Here is a 25,103-nt window from a genome sequence, read left to right as displayed (position 1 = left end):
TACACGTATGCTTTTATACCCAATCATGGCACCCACCTGAGTCTTGTTCACGAGTGAGGGAAGAGTGGATCGTGAGATCGACAGGCGGATCGGTGCGGCGTCTTCAGTAATGCGGACGCTGTATCGATCCGTTGTGGTGAAGAAGGAGCTGAGCCGGAAGGCAAAGCTCTCAATTTACCGGTCGATCTACGTTCCCATCCTCACCTATGGTCATGAGCTTTGGGTTATGACCGAAAGGACAAGATCACGGGTACAAGCGGCCGAAATGAGTTTCCTCCGCCGGGTGGCGGGGCTCTCCCTTAGAGATAGGGTGAGAAGCTCTGTCATCCGGGAGGAGCTCAAAGTAAAGCCGCTGCTCCTCCACATGGAGAGGAGCCAGATAAGGTGGTTCGGGCATCTGGTCAGGATGCCACCCGAACGCCTCCCTAGGGAGGTGTTTAGGGCACGTCCGACCGGTAGGAGGCCACGGGGAAGACCCAGGACACGTTGGGAAGACTATCTCTCCCAGCTGGCCCGGGAATGCCTCGGGATCCCCCGGGAAGAGCTGGACGAAGTGGCTGGGGAAGGGGAAGTCTGGGCTTCCCTGCTTAGGCTGCTGCCCCCTCGACCCGACCTCTGATAAGCGGAAGAAAATGGATGGATGGAGTTTTAACTTGCACTTACAGATGTAGCGACCAAGTTTCTCCAGATTCCCTGAAACTTTTGATGATATTACGGACCGTAGATGGTGAAATCCCTAAATTCCTTGCAATAGCTCAATGACAAATGTTGTTCTTAAACTGTTCAACAATTTGCTCACGCATTTCTTCACAAAGACCCTCGCCCCGTCCTTGTTTGTGAATGACTGAGCATTTCATGGAAGCTGCTTTTATACCCAATCATGGCACCCACCTGTTACCAATTAGCCTGTTCACCTGTGGGATGTTCCAAATAAGTGTTTGATGAGCATTCCTCAACTTTTCTAAGTCTTTTTTGCCACCTGTGCCAGCTTTTTTGAAATACGTTGCAGGCATCAAATTCCAAATGAGCTAATATTTGCAAAAAAGAACAAAGTTTTCCAGTTCGAACGTTAAGTATCTTGTCTTGGCAGTCCATTCAACTGAATATAGGTTGAAAAGGATTTGCAAATCATTGTATTCTGTTTTTATGTACGATTTACACAACGTGACAACTTCACTGGTTTTGGGGTTTGTAATTGAATCCAACTGGTGTGTTTTTGTCAGGAACACAGCTTTTTTATCCCATCACCTTCTCCATTGTCCCACAAATAGGTCTTACACATAGTCTCTACTAGGTTTTAAGGGTTATTTATTGACAGTATGTTATGTATGCCATAAAAGTCTGCCAGCCATACAAGGAAGACAAAGATGAGAGAAAAAAAAAAGCTACATTTTCATGGTATGATGTTGCCATCTAGTGGTAGTACTGCATAAAGCACAAGCACAAATAAGACACTATCTACCCATCAGGTATTTCCTGCTGTTTTTCTGAGGTCTAAGAACAATGATGAAACATTTTGGTGCGAAAATACAGAAGAGTAAACCGTAGCTGGAGGCGAGGATGGCGAACACTTCCACCGCCACCACGTACTTCCCCGGCGAGCTGACGTAGGCGGGAACAAACGCCACCCAGACGGCGCAGAAGATGAGCATGCTGAAGGTGATCAGCTTGGCCTCGTTGAAGTTGTCCGGAAGTTTCCTGGCGAGGAAGGCCAGGAGGAGGCAGGTGCAAGCCAGCAGACCGATGTAGCCCAGAACCAGGGAGAATCCCACCACAGAGTCCATGGCACACTTGAGGGTGACCTTCGCCCCCAAGATACCCACATCATAGCCAGGAAGTGGCGGGCTGAGGGATAACCATATGGCACAGATGGTCACCTAAATGATATTGAAATAGTTATTGTAAGACATCATAGGACATCTAATCCATGAATCATCCCCACCTGTATACAAGTAAACAAGCCGATACTTCCTCTCTGTTGCCAAGGACTGAACCACTTGATGAAGTTTTTGGAACTGGACTGAGCAGAGCGGAAAGCCGCCAGGACCACCACGGTCTTAACGAGGAGGCAGGACAGGCAAAGTACAAAACTGATGCCGAAGGCGGCCTGCTGGAAGCGACAAGCCCAGGCTGAGGGACGCCCGATGAAGAGCAGCGAGCACAGGAAGCAGAGTTTGAGCGACACTAGAAGGAAGAAGCTCAGTTCGGAATTATTGGCTCGGACCTGGAAGAGAAAAACAGAATAAAAAAATGGATAAGGGATGTGGACATATACAATGTACACTGTTTAATAGGGCAGGGCGATATGGACTAAAGTGTTCAGTGTGGGCGGTATAGCTCGGTTGGTAGAATGGCCGTGCCAGCAAATTGAGGGATCCAGGTTCGATCCCCGCTTCCGCCATCCCAGTCACTGCCGTTGTGTCCTTGGGCAAGACACTTTACCCACCTGCTCCCAGTGCCACCCACACTGGTTTAAATGTAACGTACATGTTGGGTTTTACTATGTAAAAGCGCTTTGAGTCACTAGAGAAAAAGCGCTATATAAATATAATTCCCTTCACTAAAAAGTATATCTCGATATGTTTTTACTCTACTCAGTGGCCTAGTGGTTAGAGTGTCCGCCCTGAGATCGGTAACCCCGGCCGGGTCATACCAAAGACTATAAAAATGGGACCCATTACCTCCCTGCTTGGCACTCAGCATCAAGGGTTGGAATTGGGGGTTAAATCACCAAAAATGATTCCCGGGCGCGGCTACGCTGCTGCCCACTGCTCCCCTCACCTCCCAGGGGGTGATCAAGGGGATGGGTCAAATGCAGAGGACAAATTTCACCACACCTAGTGTGTGTGTGTGACAATCATTGGTACTTTAACTTGAACTTAAACTCAATATTCAATATATACAGTACAGGCCAAAAGTTTGGACACACCTTCTCATCCAACGGGTGTTCTTTATTTTCATGACTATTTACATTGTAGATTGTCACTGAAGGCATCAACACTATGAATGAACACATGTGGAGTTATGTACTTAACAAAAAAAGGTGAAATAACTGAAAACATGTTTTGGTAACACTTTAGTATGGGGAACACATGGTCACCATTAATTAACATGCAAATTAGTAACATATTGGCTCTTAATTAGTCATTATTAAGTACTTATTAATGCTTTATTCTATTATACAACCAGTAAGCCATTAACTAAGAGTCTTCCCTCAATAACCTCAGAATTATTGCTTATTAGTAACCCTAACCCTAAGCCTAACCCTAGTGTCCAAATAACACTATAATAACACTAAGTCTTTGTTACTTTAATAAGCAACTAATTAATGGTGAACATGTTCTCCATACTAAAGTGTTACCCATGTTTTATATTCTAGTTTCTTCAAAATAGCCAGCTTTTGCTTTGATTACTGCTTTGCACACTCCTGGCATTCTCTCGATGAGCTTCATTCCAAAATGCGGACGTTATTATCACTACTGTCTGATTCCAATCAGTGCAAGTCATCAGAATCGGGTAATACACCAACTTATATTCTTGTCTCCATGAAAGAAAGGTGTGTTAAACATGCTTATATTATCATTAAACACATCTAACTTGTTAACAAAAATGTCTCTTTCATAAATAAATAAATACAAATTATATATATATATATATATATATGAATGAGGTAGAAACCTTCGACTTGGTCAAATGATAAGTAGCTCGCCTGCAAGTGTGGGCACCCCTGCTCTTTAGGATAACACGGGGGTCTGCAACCTGCGGCTTTGGAGCCACATTTGGCTCTTTAGCGCCGCCCTAGTGGCTCCCTGGAGCTTTGTCAAAAATGTATGAAAATAGAAAAATATCGGGGAAAAATATATATATTTTCGTTTTAATATGGTTTCTGTAGGAGGACAACATGACACAAACCTCCCTAATTGTTAGAAATCCCACTGTTTATATTAAACATGATTCTCTGATGACAGTATCCTACTCATTTTGGCGGTCCTTGAACTCACCGTAGTTTGTTTACATGTATAACTTTCTTCACCGATGCCAGAGAAAGACGTGTTTTATGCCACTCATTCTTTGTCTCATTTTGTCCACCAATCTTTGGTGCATTCCACAAAGGTGAGCTTTGTTGATGTTATTGGCTTGTGTGGAGTGCTTATCAGACATATTTGGTCTGTGCTTGGCCGCAAAGCTAATCGATGCTAATATGCTATTTATGCTAGCTGTATGTACATATTGCATCATTATGCCTCGTTTGTTAGGGATATTTGAGCTCATTTAATTTCCTTTACTTATGTCCTTTGTGTATTTAATGCATGTTTCATGACACATTATCTGTATGTAATATTGGCTGCATTTCTGATAGTTGTTTGTGTGCCATGTTGTTCCAGACCACAGCAAACATTACCCAGCTTGCATAGATTGTTATAAATCCTTTAGAGGCGGTCATTTCCTTTAACTTGGACACACACATCTATACCTTTGGTCATTCTGTAATTTAGAGAAACCTGCGTTTTACTACTGTTTTCCAATGTTGTAAAAAGGGGTAGAATAAATATTACATTTCAACATTTCTGTCAACAAAGATTTGTGTCAGCCTGCCACACATGTCTACACTAAGCCGGATAACCCCTTAAACAAATAATTATTTAGCCTAAGCCTCGTTTCAGCCACACTAAATCATCGTTTAAGGTGCCCCTCGTCGGACAATTTTTTACACTCCTGGCATTCTCCCGATGAGCTTCATTCCAAAATGCGGACGTTATCATCCCTACTGTCTGATTCCAATCAATGCAAGTCATCAGAATCGGGTAATACACCAACTTATATTCTTGTCTCCATGAAAGAAAGGTGTGTTAAACATGCTTGTATTATCATTAAAGGCCTACTGAAAGCCACTACTACCGACCACGCAGTCTGATAGTTTATATATCAATGATGAAATCTTAACATTGCAACACATGCCAATACGGCCGCGTTAACTTATAAAGTGCAATTTTAAATTTCCCGCTAAACTTCCGGTTCGAAACGCCTCTGAGGGTTGACGTATGCGCGTGACGTCAATCATTGAAACGGAAGTATTCGGACACCATTGAAGTCAATACGAAATAGCTCTGTTTTCATCTCATTATTCCACAGTATTCTGGACATCTGTGTTGGTGAATCTGTTGCAATTTGTTCATTGCATTATGGAGAAAGAAGCTGAGCAAGCAAAGAAGAAAGTTGTCGGTGCGAAGTGTCTATTTTGCGAGGGAAGTCAGCAACAACACATACACAGCCGGCGCTTCTTTGTTTACATTCCCGAAAGATGCAGTCAAGATGGAAGAACTCGGACAACAGAGACTCTTACCAGGAGGACTTTGATTTGGATACACAGTTGCGATAACGTGAGTACACAGCTGCGCTTCCAAACATTTGATCGGTTGCTATAACTAGCTCGAGCTAGTAGCTAGGAGCTAGGAGCTAGCATTAGGATTAATTTGTGGCATATTAAATATAAGCCTGGTTGTGTTGTGGCTAATAGAGTATATATATGTCTTGTGTTTATTTATTGTTGTAGTCATTCCCAGCTGAATATCAGGTCCCACCCGCGCGCTTCCAAACATTTGATTGCTTGCCCGTACGTGCGTGTCATGTACGTAACTTTGATTAAATATATAAGCTTTATGAACCTTGGGTTAGGTGAACGGTTGTTTGGGCTGAGTGAGTGTGTGTGTTATGCAGGTGTTTGAATTGTATTGGCGGGTTATATATACGGGATCCCGTCCATATTACCCGCTTGAGCTATAACTAGCTTGAGCTAGTAGCTAGGAGCTAGGAGCTAGGAGCTAGCATAACAAACACCTAGGTGTTTTTATGCGGGATTAATTTGTGGCATATTAAATATAAGCCTGGTTGTGTTGTGGCTAATAGAGTATATATATGTCTTGTGTTTATTTACTGTTGTAGTCATTCCCAGCTGAATATCAGGTCCCACCCGCGCGCTTCCAAACATTTGATTGCTTGCCAGTACGTGCGTGTCATGTACGTAACTTTGATTAAATATATAAGCTTTATGAACCTTGGGTTAGGTGAACGGTTGTTTGGGCTGAGTGAGTGTGTGTGTTATGCAGGTGTTTGAATTGTATTGGCGGGTTATATATACAGGATCCCGTCCATATTACCCGCTCGAGCTATAACTAGCTCGAGCTAGTAGCTAGGAGCTAGCATAACAAACACCTAGGTGTTTTTATGCGGGATTAATTTGTGGCATATTAAATATAAGCCTGGTTGTGTTGTGGCTAATAGAGTATATATATGTCTTGTGTTTATTTACTGTTGTAGTCATTTCCAGCTGAATATCAGGTCACCCCCGGCTCTCACAGCATCTTCCACTCCCCACTAGTCCTTCACTTGCACTTTCCTCATTTAAAAATATTTCATCCTCGCTCAAATTAATGGGGAAAACGTCGCTTTCTCGGTCCGAATCTCTCTCACTTCATGCGGCCATCATTGTAAACAATAGGGAACTTTGCGTATATGTTCAACTGACTACGTCACGCTACTTCCGGTAGGGGCAAGCCTTTTTTTATCAGATACCAAAAGTTGCGATCTTTATCGTCGTTGTTCTATACTAAATCCTTTCAGCAAAAATATGGCAATATCGCAGAATGATCAAGTATGACACATAGAATAGATCTGCTATCCCCGTTTAAATAAAAAAAATTCATTTCAGTAGGCCTTTAAACACCTTTAACTTGTTAACAAAAACGTCTCTTTCATAAATAAATAAATACAAATTATATATATATATAGTTCTATATCGTCTATTTCTTGAATGTTCGCCTCTTAGCTTTGTATGGACTCATTGATCGTTTACAAACTGAGTTCGAGAGGAAGTGACGCCAGAAAGACCGCGCCCCACACAGGAAGTGACTTTAGGAAAAATGGAGGCGAGTCATCCATACATGCCCGTGTGGAAATCACACATGAATGCAAACGCACGATTGCAGCTATTGCGGATACAACACATCTCAGACGGCAACATAGCAACGTTGAGCGACGGTTTTGGATAAGGCCTGGAAGAACGGCAGCCTGGTGGGATATGTTGGTCACCGAGTGTGTTGTGTCAGAGTGTGCAAGAGAACTTTCAAATGTCCAGGTCAGCTGTGATTCTACTTAGTGAAAAACTCTGTCCATTTGTCGAAGGAGAGACAACGACAATGCGGGCTCCCGTGGACAAGGAAAGACTACGAAAAAAATCGAATGCATTTGGACTGGCAAAGCATTACTAGTTATTGTCCGCGATGTATGTCGAGCGATTACTCAACGTCTTGTTTTGTACTCCATAACAATTGTGAAGCCACGAAGTGGTCGTGGCTGTCAAGTACGACCGCCAATTTCAGCCTACAAGCACAGTGTCCTGTTGTTGGTTGTTGTAAAATGTTCTTTATCACAGTTTACTTCCACACGTCCATTAAAGGCCTACTGAAAGCCACTACTACCGACCACGCAGTCTGATAGTTTATCAATGATGAAATCTTAACATTGCAACACATGCCAATACAGCCGGGTTAGATTACTAAAGTGCAATTTTAAATTTCGCGCGAAATATCCTGCTGAAAACGTCTCGGCATGATGACGCCTGCGCGTGACGTCACGGATTGTAGAGGACATTTTGGGACAGCATTGTGGCCAGCTATTAAGTCGTCTGTTTTCATCGCAAAATTCCACAGTATTCTGGACATCTGTGTTGGTGAATCTTTTGCAATTTGTTCAATGAACAATGGAGACAGCAAAGAAGAAAGCTGTAGGTGGGCAGCGGTGTATTTCGGCCGGCTGCAGCAACACAAACACGTAGCCGGTGTTTCATTGTTTACATTCCCGAAAGATGACAGTCAAGCTTTACCATTGGCCTGTGGAGAACTGGGACAACAGACACTCTTACCAGGAGGACTTTGAGTTGGATACGCAGACGCGGTACCGTGAGTACGCAACCAGAATGTTGCCATAAGCATTTTGTTTAATTTGTATGTGTAACGCAGTACGCAGCTGCGGCTTCCAAACATTTGATCGCTTGCCCGTACGTGCGTGCCGCTATGTGCATGTCAAGTACGTAACTTTGGGGACTTTGGGGAAATATATGTGCTGTATGAACTTTGGGGAGGTGAACGGTACTTTGGGCTGTGGGATTGAGTGTGTTGTGCGGGTGTTTGATTTGTATTGGCGGGTTATATGGACGGGAGGGGGGAGGTGTTTGTTATGCGGGATTAATTTGTGGCATATTAAATATAAGCCTGGTTGTGTTGTGGCTAATAGAGTATATATATGTCTTGTGTTTATTTACTGTTTTAGTCATTCCCAGCTGAATATCAGGTCCCACCCGCCTCTCACAGCATCTTCCCTATCTCGCTTCCACTGCCCTCTAGTCCTTCACTCTCACTTTCCTCATCCACGAATCTTTCATCCTCGCTCAAATTAATGGGGAAATCGTCGCTTTCTCGATCCGAATCGCTCTCGCTGCTGGTGGCCATGATTGTAAACAATGTGCAGATGTGAGGAGCTCCACAACCTGTGACGTCACGCGCATATTGTCTGCTACTTCCGGTACAGGTAAGGCTTTTTTATCAGCGACCAAAAGTTGCGAACTTTATCGTCAATGTTCTCTACTAAATCCTTTCAGCAAAAATATGGCAATATCGCGAAATGATCAAGTTTGACACATAGAATGGACCTGCTATCCCCGTTTAAATAAGAAAATCGCATTTCAGTAAGCCTTTAAAGATATGTAAGGCTGAAACGACGCGTCGACGTAGTCGACGTCATCGGTTACGTAAATACGTCGACGCCGTTTTTGTGCGTCGACGCGTCGCATAATTACGTCACACTACCGTCATGGCGGAGCGCAAAGCAGACTGTGCGAGCGAGGGGAAAAACGCACGCCAAAAGTCGTCAAAAGTGTGGGCTTATTTCAATACACAGCCTAATAATGTTGTTGTATGCACACTGTGTCGAGCGGAAATGGCATATCATAGCAGCACAACGGCTATGAACGAACATTTGAAAAGAAAACCATCAACCATCAACTAGTCAATCGTCCGCGTTAGCATACGTTGTCATCATTACACAAATACATGAATGTGTCATTTGTATCTGCTAGGGGTGTAACGGTATGTGTTTTGTATTGAACCGTTTCGGTACGGGGCTTTCGGTTCGGTACGGGGGTGTACCGAACGAGTTTCTAAGCTAAAGCTAACTTTATCTGCTAAAGTCTTAACAAGTTGCTTTGCTTGTCTGCCTCTGTCTCAGCACGCAGCATTGTCCCACCCATACAACCATCTGATTGGTACACACGCAGCATTGTCCCACCCACACAACCATCTGATTGGTACACACGAAGCATTATCAGCCAATCAGCAGTGCGTATTCATAGCGCATGTAGTCAGCGCTTCAGCGTCGAGCAGATAGGTGTTTAGCAGGTGAGCATCAGGCAGCGGACTCTCCCCAAATGATAATAAACACCTCCCAGTCAACTACTAGTAACATCACTATGAGCCCGTTGACCTACTAGAAACTTAAACTGCAGCTCAGCTCGCTCGCAGTCCTGGTTTGAGGTGAAGGCTAATTAGCTCTCAGTTCCAGCCACATCGACCCCTTCTGAGCGCCTATTTTCAGCTGCTGGGAATATTGTAAACAAGAAAAGAAGCAAAGCAAGTAGACATGCTAACCTTTCTTCATTACAACTGTTAGTCACTCACTGGAATGAGTAGAATTGGTTATTGTGTACTGTGTTGGACTGGATGTTTATTTTGCACATTTTAAAAGCAATACTTAATGTTTACAGTGCTCCAGAATATTTAGATTGGCACTTTTTTGTATTGGATGTTTATCTTTATTTTTGCACATTTTAGCAAATAAGCAATACTTTCACTTTTGTTGAAATGTTTACACTGTTGTTACAGAATATTTCGTTTTGCACTTTTTTGTATTGGACTTTTATCTTTATTTTTGCACATTTTAAAGCAAAATAAGCAATACTTTTACTTTTGAAATGCTTATACTATTGCAGAATATTAAGATTTGCACTGGATGTTTACTTTTATATTTGCACATTAAAAAGCAAATAAGCTACTTTTAATTTTGTTAAATGTTAAGTTTTAAATGTTTACATTGTTACAGAATATTTTGTCATGTTGTTGTCAATGTTGACTGAGTGGCCATACTTTTTTTTTTGTAAATAAAAACCATGCCTTTTGAAAAAACTGGCCTACTTTTATTTTTTCATCTTCATTTTAAATAATAATAAAAAAAAAAATCGGTAAAAGGAAAAATAATCTATAGATGAATCGAAAAAATAATCTATAGATTAACCGATTAATCGAAAAAATAATCTATAGATTAATCGATAGAAAAATAATCGTTAGCTGCAGCCTTAAAGATATGATTCATGTATGATGGCTCAGGTGTGATTCACTACAATAGTCTTAACAGCTGCTGATGGTAAGCAAGCAAGGTTTACTGTTAAAAGAAATGTGGCCATATTCTACATTGAAACACAGGGTAAAGATACATTTCCAGGTCAGAGGTGACTATGACGCGCGCATTTTTATCGCGCATGCGTACTCGGTCGTGTTGCGCCGGCGGACGGAAGGGGCAGGGGGTCTTAAACGGTGGCATTGTTGTATGTAGCCTCAGCAGCCTCAAAAACCTCTGGGTTGTGTTTGATCAGTCCATGTCTTTGGAGGGTCACTGTCGTCAACTGACCAAAAACTGTTTTTATCATCTCAAAAATATTTCTAAAGTGAGAAATTTGTTGTCAAAATTGGATCTGGAAATGATCATTCACGCGTTCATTTCGTCTCGCATTGACTATTGCAATTCTCTTTTCACTCTCTTCAACAATTCAACGCTAAAGAGACTTCAGACTGTACAAAATGCAGCTGCCAGACTTTTGAGCGGTGCACTCAAAACAGCAAATATTACCCCCGTTTTATCCAGTCTTCATCGGCTTCCAGTCAAATTCCGCATTGAGTTTAAAGGCCTACTGAAATGAATTTTTTTAAATTTAAACGGGGATAGCAGATCCATTCTATGTGTCATACTTGATCATTTCGCGATATTGCCATATTTTTGCTGAAAGGATTTAGTAGAGAACAACGACAATAAAGTTCGCAACTTTTGGTCGCTGATAAAAAAAAGCCTTGCCTGTACCGGAAGTAGCGTGACGTCACAGGTTGAAAGGCTCCTCACATTTCCCCATTGTTTACACCAGCAGCGAGAGAGATTCGGACCGAGAAAGCGACGATTACCCCATTAATTTGAGCCAGGATGAAAGATTTGTGGATGAGGAACGTGAGAGTGAAGGACTAGAGTGCAGTGCAGGACGCATCTTTTTTCGCTCTGACCGTAACTTAGGTACAAGCTGGCTCATTGGATTCCACACTCTCTCCTTTTTCTATTGTGGATCACGGATTTGTATTTTAAACCACCTCGGATACTATATCCTCTTGAAAATGAGAGTCGAGAACGCAAAATGGACATTCACAGTGACTTTTATCTCCACGACAATACATCGGCGAAGCACTTTAGCTACGGAGCTAACGTGATAGCATCAGGCTCTAATGCAGATAGAAATAAACCCCTGACTGGAAAGATAGACGGAAAATCAACAATACTATTAAACCATGAACATGTAACTACACGGTTAATGCTTTCCAGCCTGGCGAAGCTTAACAATGCTGTTGCTAACGACGCCATTGAAGCTAACTTAGCAACGGGACCTCACAGAGCTATGCTAAAAACATTAGCTATCCACCTACGCCAGCCAGCCCTCATCTGCTCATCAACACCCGTGCTCACCTGCGTTCCAGCGATCGACGTAGCAACGAAGGACTTCACCCGATCATCGATGCGGTCGGCGGCTAGCGTCGGATAGCGCGTCTGCTATCCAAGTCAAAGTCCTCCTGGTTGTGTTGCTGCAGCCAGCCGCTAATACACCGATCCCACCTAAAGCTTTCTTCTTTGCAATCTGCATTGTTCATTAAACAAATTGCAAAAGATTCACCAACACAGATGTCCAGAATACTGTGGAATTTTGAGATGAAAACCAAGCTTTTTGTATTGGATACAACGTGTCCGAATACTTCCGTTTCAACGATTGACGTCACGCGCATACGTCATCATACATAGACGTTTTCAACCGGAAGTTTAGCGGGAAATTTAAAATTTAACTTTATAAGTTATTGGCATGTGTTGCAATGTTAAGATTTCATCATTGATATATAAACTATCAGACTGCGTCTGGAACAACTTGCACCAGTCCCTCTGTGATCTTGACTGTGTTGAAACTTTTAAGAAACATTTGAAAACTTCTCTTTTTAGTAAAGCTTTTAGTTAATGCACCTTATAACTATAATTTTTAATCCACTTTGTATCCTTTTTATGACGTTGCCCTTCGTGTTTTAATTGAATTATTGTTTTACTTCACCTATGTTTTGTACAGGCAGCACGGTGGAACAGGGGTTAGTGCATGTGCCTCACAATACAAAGGTCCTGGGTAGTCCTGAGTTCAATCCCGGGCTCGGGATCTTTCTGTGTGGAGTTTGCATGTTCTCCATGTGACTGCGTGGGTTCCCTCCGGGTACTCCGGCTTCCTCCCATCTCCAAAAAACACGCACCTGGGGATAGGCTGATTGGCAACACTAAATTGGCCCTAGTGTGTGAATGTGAGTGTGAATGTTGTCTGTCTATCTGTGTTGGCCCTGCGATGAGGTGGCGACTTGTCCGGGGTGTACCCCGAATGCAGCTGAGATAGGCTCCAGCATCCCCCTTGCGACCCCAAAAGGGACAAGCGGTAGAAAATGGATGGATAAATGGATGTTTTGTACAGCGCTTTGTGATTTTATCTGTGAAAAGCGCTTTATAAATAAAATGTACTTGCTTACTTACTTACTATGTGGACACAGATAAGGTTAGGTGGGATTTACCCTGGATAACCTTAGTGTAGAGGGGGCCTTAGACACTTACATCATGTGATGACTTCATTTTTTGCAACTCAAGACAGGTTTTTATTTTTTTGTATTTTTGGTCCAATATGGCTCTTTCAACATTTTGGGTTACCGACCCCTGGGATAACGAGTATGTCCATGCAAACTCCCCACCAGGGCCGGCCCGTGGCATAGGCGGTATAGGCCAGGGGTCGGAAACCCGCGGCTCTAGAGCCGCATGCGGCTCTTTAGCGCCGCCCTAGTGGCTCTCTGGAGATTTTTCAAAAATGTATGAAGAATGGAAAAAGATGAGGGGAAAAAAAATCCATTTTTTTGTTTTAGTATGGTTTCTGTAGGAGGACAAACATGACACAAACCTCTGTAATTGTTATAAATCACACTGTTTATATTAAATATGCTTCACTGATTCAAGTATTTGGCGAGCGCCGTTTTGTCCTACTTATTTTGGCGGTCCTTGAACTCACCGTATAGTTTGTTTACATACATAACGTTCTCCGACTTTCTAGGACGTGTTTTATGCCACTTCTTTTTCTGTCTCATTTTGTCCACCAAACTGTTAACGTTGTGCGTGAATGCACAAAGGTGAGTTTTGTTGATGTTATTGACTTGTGTGGAGTGCTAATTAGACATATTTGGTCACTGCATGACTGCAAGCTAATCGATGCTAACATGCTATTTAGGCTAGCGATATGTACATATTGCATCATTATGCCTCATTTGTAGCTATATTTGAGCTCATTTAGTTTCCTTTAAGTCCTCTTAATTAAATGTATATCCCATGACACATGTAATATGGCTTTTAATTTTTTGCGGCTCCAGACAGATTTGTTTTTGTATTTTTGGTCCAATATGGCTCTTTCAACATTTTGGGTTGCCGACCCCTGGTATAGGCAAATGCTAAGGGCGCCGTCCATCAGGGGGCGCCACACCAGTGCCACAAATGTTGGAGGAAAAAAAAAAAAAAAAAGTTGGTACTATTATTTCTAAATACATAAAATAATCCCACGTTAATTAAAATGCAAAGTAAAGCCTATTTAATAGAAATATTATTTGTTACAACATTACGCCCCCCCCCCCCCCCCCCCCCCCCCCCGGCACGGTGCGCCCCCTCCCTTCCCGTATCATGACTCTTTTTGGACGTCACCACATAAAAAAATCAACACAAGATGTCAAAACGGCCAAAACTGTCAGGTGCCCAGGGGAGAAAAGAAGAGGAGAAACGAGAAAAAGACAGAGGTAGCAGGTAGGTAACGTTAGCCTACATGAAATTATTTGTTTGTTACAGAATGTGATAGTAACCTGTCTTTTTAGCATTAAGCTAATGTTACATGATTCGGCAATTGCTAATCAATAAATAGCTAGTTCTGTTTTAACGTCGGGTTAATATTGTGGAGGGGGATAAATTGTTATGGAAAATAATAATGTAACGTTAGGTAATTACAGTACTCCCTGGTGTACAGTAATTTGTAAGTCATTCTAGTTAATGCAATATTAAAAAGCACAAATAGAGAACTCTGTAGGATCCCCTTTTTTTGTAATATAGTTGTTAACGTCATACTGGTTTGATATCTTGTTTTGTGCAGTGCCTTATTTAAATTGTATTTTTAATTTATTTTATGCAACTTGTTGACACGTTTTATTTTGTGTTTATATATGTAACAAATATTGTATTTCATACATTCATTTTTTATTTTTTGTATTCATTTATTTATCCATATTTTTTTTTATCTTGTTAACTATTCTGATTGTTAATTTGCTTTCTTTAAGTAAAAAAAAAAGGTCAAAGACAAAGCTATTCGGTTTCTTGTGAGTATATACACTTCACTGCTGAAGTGGGGGGGGCGCCACCTAAAATCTTGCCTAGGGCGCCAGATTGGTTAGGGCCGGGCCTGCTCCCCACTGAATAAACGGAACGAATCCTACCACAGGCGTGTGTCTGTAGTGGAGAAAGACCACAAAGACAGCAGTGGTCACCATGGCGCCCGACACGGCTCCCGCTGTGAGGGTGATGCCCAAAGTCTCGTTGAAGGAGAGGAAATCCAGCTGGCGAGGGAGGCAGGCCGTCCTCTCCACGTTGGACCAGAATTGACCTGGGCAGCGCTCACAGGAGGGTGAGCCTTTAAAACACAAAAAAGGTGAAATTTAAAGGCCTACTGAAATGAATTTTTTTTATTTAAACGGGGATAGCAGATCTATTCTATGTGTCATACTTGATCATTTCGCGATATTGCCATATTTTTGCTGAAAGGATTTAGTATAGAACAACGACGATAAAGATTGCAACTTTTGGTATCTGATAAAAAAAGGCTTGCCCCTACCGGAAGTAGCGTGACGTAGTCAGTTGAACATATACGCAAAGTTCCCTATTGTTTACAATGATGGCCGCATGAAGTGAGAGAGATTCGGACCGAGAAAGCGACAATTTCCCCATTAATTTGAGCGAGGATGAAAGATTTGTGGATGAGTAAAGTGCAAGTGAAGGACTAGTGGGGAGTTGAAGCTATTCAGATAGGGAAGATGCTGTGAGAGCCGGGGGTGACCTGATATTCAGCTGGGAATGACTACAACAGTAAATAAACACAAGACATATATATACTCTATTAGCCACAACACAACCAGGCTTATATTTAATATGCCACAAATTAATCCTGCATAAAAACACCTGCGTGTTTGTTACGCTAGCTCCTAGCTCCTCTGCTAGCTCCTAGCTCCATAGAACACGCCAATACAATTCGAACACCTGATCAACACACACAATCACTCAGCCCAAAAGACCGTTCACCTAACCCAAGGTTCATAAAGCTTATATATTTTTAAAAAGTTACGTACATACGCAAAAAAAAGTTGCGCACATACGGTCAAGCGATCAAATGTTTAGAAGCCAAAGCTGCATACTCACAGTAGCACGTCTGCGTCTTTGTCATCCAAATCAAAGTAATCCTGGTAAGAGTCTGTGTTGTCCCAGTTCTCTACAGGCGTCTGTGTATGGAAGTCAAAAGTCCTCCTGGTTAGAGTCTCTGTTATCCGAGTTCTTCCATCTTGACTGCATCTTCCGGGAATGTAAACAAAGAAGCGCCGGCTGTGTACTGTTGTTGCTGACTACGTTCGAAAAATACGTCCATTTCGCACCGACAACTTTCTTCTTTGCTTGCTCAGCTTCCTTCTCCATAATGCAATGAACATGATTGCAACAGATTCACGAACACAGATGTCCAGAATACTGTGGAATTATGAAATGAAAACAGAGCTTTTTCGTATTGGCTTCAATGTGGAAGGCATACCCGTGTTCGCCGGTATACGTCACGCGCATACGTCATCCTCAGAGGCGTTTCGAACCGGAAGTTTAGCGGAAAATTTAAAATGTCACTTTATAAGTTAACCCGGCCGTATTGGCATGTGTTATAATGTTAAGATTTCATCATTGATATATAAACTATCAGACTGCGTGGTCGGTAGTAGTGGGTTTCAGTAGGCCTTTAAGAAAAAAACAAACAGGAGACCTTCTTGACTTCCCTCACCGGTTGTATTGCTTATCTCCCCATCAGCACATTGGATGCAGTCAAAGCAGCAAATAGGTTCTCCTTTCCTGCTGGCCACTCTGGTGCCAGGACGGCAGCTCTCACTGCACACGGAAGAAGGCACCTACAGGTCAGAGGTTAAATCCGTTATATGAACGTGCTATGTCAAAGAAGGATTAAAGAAAATATTGCCAGGACGGGTGAGCACAGGTCAGGGGAGAAGCTTTTAAATGTCGGTGCAGACCTGGATAAAGGTGCAGGGTGTTTTATTCCAGTTACCTGACTAGATCCTGTGCTCCACTGGATAGCCGACTCGTTCAAATGGATGTCAAATCCATCCACGTGGCCAATCACGACGAGTCTCAGGGGTCCTTCTGGGATCATCTGCCAGTTGACGAGGTCGTACTTGGCCGCGATGTCGCCCCCTCGGAAGTGAAACCCATCGCCATGCGGGGTGCTGACGTGCACTCTGTCCAAGTGCTGCAACAGCTGAATGGGACCATTTGTTTTAAGGGCCTGTTGGCATTTTTGTGTGGAGGGGTCAAGTGTAAACAAAATAAGCGGGGCTCTTTGTCAGAAGTGATACGATTGGCCGCTAGAGGGCGCCTAATACAAGCATATGAGTGTAATCTATTATTCAATCCATTACATGGCGTTTATGTACAGTCGCGATCAAAACTTTACATACACTTGTAAAGTTTCCAATCATTTCTACAAGTCTTATTTTTTTGTGATAGAGTGATTGGAGCACATACTTGTTGAGCATCAAAAAACATTCAGTTGGTTCTTTTATGAATTTATTATGGGTTTACTGAAAATGTGACCAAATCTGCTGGGTCAAAAGTATACATACAGCAATGTTAATATTTGGTTACATGTCCCTTGGCAAGTTTCACTGCAATAAGGCGCTTTTGGTAGCCATCCACAAGCTTCTGGTTGAATTTTTGACCACTCCTCTTGACAAAATTGATGCAGTTCTGCTAAATGTGTGTGGTTTTCTGACATGGACTTGTTTCTTCAGCATTGTCCACACATTTAAGTCAGGACTTTTGGAAGGCCATTCTAAAACCTTAATTCTAGCCTGATTTAGCCATTCCTTTACCACTTTTGAGGTGTGTTTGGGGTCATTGTTAATTACATCAAACATCAAACTTAAGAGAGTCAATGACTTCACCATAAAAGTAGGTGACAGTGTCATCACCAGGAAAGATGAGGTCACCTACCTAGGTTCCATTCTAGAGGCTAACCTTTCCTGTGACAAAATGGCAACCAAGGTAATCAAAAAGGTTAACCAACGAACGAGATTTCTCTACAGAATTTCCTCTCTGGTCAACAAAAGCACCTTGAGGATTCTGGCGGGAACTCTCGTTCAACCCTTTTTCGATTACGCATGCACCTCCTGGTACCCTAGCACCTCCAAAACCCTCAAATCTAAACTCCAAACATCTCAGAACAAGCTAGTCAGGTTACTTCTAGACCTCCACCCCAGATCACACCTCACTCCTACCCACTTCTCTAAAGTGGGCTGGCTCAAGGTGGAGGACAGAGTTAAACAACTTGCACTGAGCCTAGTCTATAAAATCCGCTACACCTCCCTGATACCGAAGTACATGTCAAACTACTTCCTTAACGTAAATGACCGCCATAACCACAACACCAGGGGGTGCTCCACTAACCACGTTAAACCCAGATTCCGAACTAACAAAGGTCTTAACTCATTCTCTTTCTATGCCACATCAATGTGGAATGCGCTCCCAACAGGTATAAAAGAAAGGGCATCTCTATCCTCCTTCAAAACCGCAATAAAAGTTCACCTCCAGGCAGCTACAACCCTAAACTAACACCCTCCCCGGATTGCTAATAATCAAATGTAAACAATCAAATGCAGATACTTTTTCTTTTTCTTATGCCTTCTGATCTCTCGCTCTCTCTCTCTCTCTCTATGTCCACTACTTGATGTCCATATCCCCCCCCCCATCCCCGCCCCTCCACACCCCTGATTGTAAATAATGTAAATAATTAAATGTGATTATCTTGTGTGATGACTGTATTATGATGATAGTATATATCTGTATCATGAATCAATTTAAGTGGACCCCGACTTAAACAAGTTGAAAAACTTATTCGGGTGTTACCATTTAGTGGTCAATTGTACGGAATATGTACTTCACTGTGCAACCTACTAATAAAAGTCTCAATCAATCAATCAATTGTCCTGTTGGAACACCCAACTGCGCCCAAGACCCAACCTCCAGGCTGATGATTTTAGGTTGTCCTGAAGAATTTGGAGGTAATCCTCCTTTTTCATTGTCACCAGTTCCATTGGCAGCAAAACAGGCCCAGAGCATAATACTACCACCACCATGCTTGACGGTGGGCGTGGTGTTCTTGGGATTAAAGGCCTCACCTTTTCTCCACCAAACATATTGCTGGGTATTGTGGCCAAACAGCTCAATTTCTGTTTCATCTGACATCACATGGACAAAGATAAGACCTTCTGGAGGAAAGTTCTGTGGTCAGATGAAACAAAAATTATTTACAAGTGTATGTCAACTTTTGATCGCGACTGTATATATTTGTCATGTCATACTCGTTCACTTATTTACAGTCTGTTTACAATTCATTCAACACAAAACAACTGTATTAGACCACCATAAACATGGTGTATGGCACAGCTGTCTTAAATTACAAGTAATCGTTTTTTTATGCTTCTGTAATGGTTAAATACTATACAGAAGTTTATGAAATAAAATTATATGTTTAATGCTAATTAAGTTATTTTCCCCAAAAAATTAAAATAAAGATACAAATAGTTTTAAATCACTTTTTGTTAATAGTTTTAGCTTATTATGTCCCAAAAATAAGCAAACGATTTTATTTTGTTTTAAATACGTTTGTTGAAAGATTTTTATAAAAGTATATTTTTATGTTTTTTATTGTAGTTGGTCTAGTACAGGGGTCATCAACCTTTTTGAAAGAAAGAGCTACTTCTTGGGTAGTGATTAATGCGAAGGGCTACCAGTTTGATACACACTTAAATAAACTGCCAGAAATAGCCAATTTGCTCAATTTACCTTTAACTCTATGTTATTATTAATAATTAATGATATTTACACTTAATTGAACGGTTTAAAGGAGGAGAAAACACGAAAAAAATGACAATTACATTTTGAAACATAGTTTATCTTCAATTTCGACTCTTTAAAATTCAAAATTCAACCGAAAAAAAGAAGAGAAAAACTAACTAATTCGAATCATTTTGAAAAAATTAAAAAAATAATTTATGGAACATCATTAGTAATTTTTCCTGATTAAGATTAATTTTAGAATTTTGATGACATGTTTTAAATAGGTTAAAATCCAATCTACACTTTGTTAGAATATATAACAAATTGGACCAAGCTATATTTCTAACGAAGACAAATCATTATTTCTTCTAGATTTTCCAGAACAAAATTTTTTAAAGAAATTCAAAAGACTTTGAAATAAGATTTGAATTTGATTCTACAGATTTTCTAGATTTGCCAGAATATTTTTTTTGAATTTTAATCATAATAGGTTTGAAGAAATATTTCACAAATGTTCTTCTTCGAAAAAACAGAAGCTAAAATGAAGAATTAAATTAAAATGTATTTATTATTCTTTACAATAAAAAAAATAAATTTACTTGAACATTGATTTACATTGTCAGGAAAGAAGAGGAAGGAATTTAATAGGTAAAAAAGGTATATGTGTTTAAAAATCCTAAAATCATTTTTAAGGTTGTATTTTTTCTCTAAAATTGTCTTTCTGAAAGTTATAAGAAGCAAAGTAAAAAAATTAATGAATTTATTTAAACAAGTGAAGACCAAGTCTTTAAAATATTTTCTTGGATTTTCAAATTCTATTTGAGTTTTGTCTCTCTTAGAATTAAAAATGTCGGGCAAAGCGAGACCAGCTTGCTAGTAAATAAATACAATTTAAAAAATAGAGGCAGCTCACTGGTAAGTGCTGCTATTTGAGCTATTTTTAGAACAGGCCAGCGGGCTACTCATCTGGTCCTTACGGGCTACCTGGTGCCCGCGGGCACCGCGTTGGTGACCCCTGGTCTAGTATATGTGTCAAGCGCAGCTTCTAATAAGTATATTTAGCCATTTATCCATTTTGATGCTACACTACACATACAGTACCTTCCTTATAATGTGAGTTTGTATACGGTAGTTATCATAAAAAACATAATAATAATAATGTGACACATAGTCACAGCTGCAACACATGGTCATTTTGATAGTAGGCTAATATAGCTAATATAGACAGTTATATCATGTGTTGACTTCATTATTATTATTAATAATGTGAATAATAACAATAAAATGTTGTAAAAATGTGTAGAATAAATATTACATTTCAACATTTCTGTCAACGAAGATTTGCGTCAGCCTGTGACACATAGTCATTTTGATTGTAGGCTAATATAGCTAGAAATAATTCCACAACTACTATAAATATGTACAATACTCATTTATTTTATTAAAAGTTTTGAATTGTTTTATTTATTATTTTTGTTTTCTGTTTTACTTACAGTATACATTGTAGTTGTGAAATACTTTAGATTAATTTACCCTTTTTTTAATATTGTTAAATAGCACAGGTGTGCTATTTAACGTCATCATTTGACGTGGCAATAGCCTGGAAATAATTAATCGGTTTTACTAACTGTACTTGTTTTTAAATTTTGAACAGAAACATTGGCATGAACTTGCATACAATGTAAAAGTATTCAGTGTAAAATTCACAGCAAATTACTGGACAATAATTACTTTCACATTAATATTTACTGTAACTGCAGAACTGTGATTGTACGGTTAATTACAGTAAACTTACAACAAAAATGCTGCAACTTCACAAATCTAATTTTATAGCTAATTACAACTAAATTACCACTATATGCTGTAACTTTACAGATATATATATTTTTGTATGGTTAATTGGTTCAACAACATACCACCACCTACTCTACAAGAGTGTGCAACGTAGTATGCAAAAATCAGTTTGAATGTACAGTACATTTGTTGTAATATTACAGAATATTATTATTGCAGTAATTTACTGTTAAATAACAGTCAATTGCTGTGGAATACAAGGATATCGTAATTTTTACAGTCATTTGTTGTAATGTTAAAATACATTTTAATTACAGTGAAAAAATATTGTTAAATGCTGTGAAATCCTGGTACGTTTTTACAGTGTATCTTTTAAATTGTATTAGTATCTGATCATGCAACAATTATCATACTATCATATATTCCAAAACATTTTTGTTAGAATAAATACAAATACTTAAATATCTGCTAATCACCTTGGCTTAAGATTCTAAAGCAAGTTATCCATCAATTTGTATGTAAAATAAAATAAAATAAAAATACATAAGGTATCGTGTAATATCAAGAGGCAAATATACATTTATATTTATACGTACTTAAGGCCTGATTTACTAAATGTTTGCGTGTATTAAAACGTATGCCTACTTGATAGCACATGCAAAACTAATCTACTAAACGTGTGCAAAGCGGATTGTGTCTCTTAAAGTGGGCAGAAAAGATGTGCAATCCATGTCTGCTCTCTCTTCATTAATATGGAAAATATATGCTGATCATCAAAATTCTCACAATTCACAATAGACGATGCTAATATATTATACTTAACGCGCAGTGTGATTATTCAACCATTTTGGGAGCACTATTTTACGTTTTATTTAGCATGTTTGAAGAGGACACTCAAACTGACAGTTCCACACACGGCTGTGAGTGACACATGATGGACAGAAAATCATCCGTCCTACGAGTACGTTTCGACATATTTGGGCGGTGACTTAAGAGGCAGATTAAAACAATTTCACTTGATGCGTTTTAGTGTCATTTAATATATTTTTTTAATGACGTTCGTTTTTTCACATCGAATATATATCACAAGCGTATATCCTACGTGGTAAAAACGTATTGAAGTATGCATTTTTTGCATGTTGAGCACAGTAAGTGCAGCCTCCCTCCCCTGCATCTTCAGTGTAAAAACAAAGGGAAAATAAGTGGTGTCAATGTAGATGACTGCTTGTAAAATGCCAATAAAGACTGGTAGATGTCTCCTGCATGTTTAAAAACATAGCAAAACGCCACAGGTAGCAGCATGATAACATGAATGTGCAGTAAGTAAGAGTGTCTCAATGTAGATAGCCGTATTGTGCACGCAAAATCCTGATTTAAATAAGTCGGTCTGCATCACTTTTCAAATTGCACGCGCAGTCTTAGTAGATCACACGCAACACGGCCACTAATACACACTATTTTATAGATTGCACAAGCTGTTTAGTGTGTGGTATTTGGATCTTAGTAAATCAGGCCCTTTGTCTTTAACAGCCCTGTTATATAGTTTAATTTTTTTTCTTCTGCAGAAATAGAAATAGGGATCAAAGTGGAAGAAATGTATTCTATGGATACTTCACGCTAAAATACGGCACGTGCATTGCTGTGTTTACCTGCGCAAGGTTGATGGGATGGTGAGAGGGGCAGGTGGTGCTGCTGATGTTGGTGCTCGGGCAGGCGAGGAGGCTGTGGAGGGCGTGCGCCGCAGCGTAAACAGCCAGATAGACGTTGTATGACAGACGGAGCTGCGAGGTGTCAGTAAAGGGCTTCTGCACCGTCTCCAGGGACTCTTTCCCGCTGCAGAGTGGCAGCGATGCCCTCACCGCGGATGGCTTGTCAGAGGACGCCGTAGACACATTTGATGGATGCTTTGACCGCCCCTTGAGTGACGGAGACGGCAGACTGCATTCAAATTGTTCTTCCCAGAATGCCTTTAAAAACTTGTCGTCAGGACGATGAATGGGGTTCAAACTTCGGAGATAACTTGCAAATCCGGGTATGGTGGCGCTCTGGATGGCAACGCCTATGATTCCATGTGCGACCTGAGCGATGGCAACGTCTTGGAGATCAGCGTTGGTACTCCAAGACTCACTGGCCAAAAACTGTTTGTCCGTCACCTAAAAACGGGGAAGAGGAAAAATAATGAGAACACACACAATAAAAGACCTTCTTGTTCTATTCTTACATTTCTCTTGGCCAGCTCCAGAAATATATTCTTCACATGACTAAACCAGGTAACAATCAGAATCACCCTGGCTTTAGCAGCTTGAATGCTATTTGCCGCACGTTCGACATCCGCCTCATTGTATTCCTGGTGGATGATCTGTTTAAACTCCACACACACCCCTTTGCCCATAATCTCCTCCTGGAATACCTGCAATACGCATCACAAAGACACCCACAAGGAGTAACACGCGAGACAAGACACAGTAAGACAATGCAATCAAAGCAAGCACCTGTAGGGCTAATTGACCGTAGTCATTGTTAATAACCACGACTCCCACCCACGTCCACTTAAAGCGAACGGCCAGCCTCGCAAAAGCCCCCGCTTGGTAAACATCACTGGGGATGGTTCTGAAAAAATTGGGGAACTTGGATCTGTCGCTGAGGCAGGGACAGCTGGACACGTAGCTGATCTGAGATGAAAGACATGCTCTTTATTTGACGTCAACATGCTTCTATGACCAAAGTGCTCCTTTTTCAACTCACAATCGGCACAGAGAGTGGGCCCAGGGTATTGGACACTTGAAGGCTTGATGTGGATGAGGCAGGACCAATCAGCAGGGACGCAGACTGCATTCCTAACCCCGGCATTTACACACCTGTTACTATTTGACCCACAATCGGAACTTAACATCCACACATACCTGATTTCCTCGCTGATGCAGCGGTTGTTAGGACACAGTTCTTTGTGTCCCCTGTAATCAGAGACAATGCAGCCTGCAGAACCCAAGGGTATCCCAAACAGCTGTTGAGTATGTGGTAGCCCAGAGTGACTCCCGGGAGAAGTGTGCTGTTGGCGTTGATCTCCTCCACCGCAAACACCATCGCATACATGGATTTCAATGAGAGCAGATAGATGCTGTGCAAAGTGTAAGAAGTGATGAAACTAAATAAATGCAATGAAATAGATGCAGTGTATTCTATATATTTCGGATCTGGAGCCTATCCCAGCTGCACTCGGGTGGAAGACGGGGTACACCCTGGACAGGGTTCACCTCATCGCTGGGCCAACACAGATAGACAGACAACATTCACACACTAGGACCAATTTAGCGTTGCCAATCAGCCTATCCCAAGGTGCATGTCTTTGGCGGTGGGAGGAAGCCGGAGTAGCCATGCAGTCAGTCTCGGAGAGAATGAGCCAGTCTTTTCAGCGGCTCTTTGAAGAGCCATAAATCCTATCTCTTCTACAAAAAAAATGCTAATCAGAGATCCTCCTCCATATGACAGGAGCACTTTGCTGTTCTGAGCAAATTGCAATACAAACCTTGAACAGAATGAAGTCACGGGTCAGTGGAATGTTGTTTATCGACCGCATTTAAACCTGATTCAAAGGGTTTTCACATAATTCTGTATGTGCTTGATCTAAATCATAACATCGATCCTTGCATCGCTATAAGTGTCGTAAAACCTACATTGTACAGGTGTACCTAATGAAGAGTCTAGTGAGAATATATCAGCATGGCATGCAAATAGTTTAAAAT

General features: G+C 40.9%; 1 protein-coding gene across 1 annotated transcript; it reads right to left on the bottom strand.

The window, feature by feature from the left end:
* Positions 1-1,306: 1,306 nt before the first annotated feature.
* LOC133659284 (extracellular calcium-sensing receptor-like) lies at positions 1,307-24,700 on the bottom strand. The gene is made up of 10 exons (XM_062062021.1): positions 24,286-24,700; positions 24,106-24,189; positions 23,853-24,032; positions 23,582-23,770; positions 23,010-23,513; positions 16,778-16,987; positions 16,499-16,622; positions 14,904-15,097; positions 1,943-2,224; positions 1,307-1,877 (listed from the first exon to the last, which is right to left on the bottom strand). The coding sequence occupies exons 1-10, from the start codon at positions 24,451-24,453 to the stop codon at positions 1,455-1,457; spliced, it is 2,358 nt and encodes a 785-aa protein (XP_061918005.1). The 5' UTR covers positions 24,454-24,700; the 3' UTR covers positions 1,307-1,454.
* Between the last annotated feature and the right edge of the window lie 403 nt (positions 24,701-25,103).

Source organism: Entelurus aequoreus, linkage group LG10 (genome assembly GCF_033978785.1).
Source record: "Entelurus aequoreus isolate RoL-2023_Sb linkage group LG10, RoL_Eaeq_v1.1, whole genome shotgun sequence".
Classification (NCBI taxonomy): Eukaryota; Metazoa; Chordata; class Actinopteri; order Syngnathiformes; family Syngnathidae; genus Entelurus; species Entelurus aequoreus.
The sequence above is the reverse complement of the archived record's forward strand: the minus strand, read 5'-3'. Positions and strand labels throughout refer to the sequence as shown.

Excerpts from the sequence above, each read along its gene's own strand:
- LOC133659284 (XM_062062021.1), bottom strand. The coding sequence starts at position 24,453 with ATGTATGCGATGGTGTTTGCGGTGGAGGAGATCAACGCCAACAGCACA. Across the intron at positions 16,988-23,009 it reads ATCCCATCAACCTTGCGCAG|CTGTTGCAGCACTTGGACAG; the intron begins GTAAACACAGCA and ends GGTCCCATTCAG. Across the intron at positions 16,623-16,777 it reads GGAGCACAGGATCTAGTCAG|GTGCCTTCTTCCGTGTGCAG; the intron begins GTAACTGGAATA and ends TCTGACCTGTAG.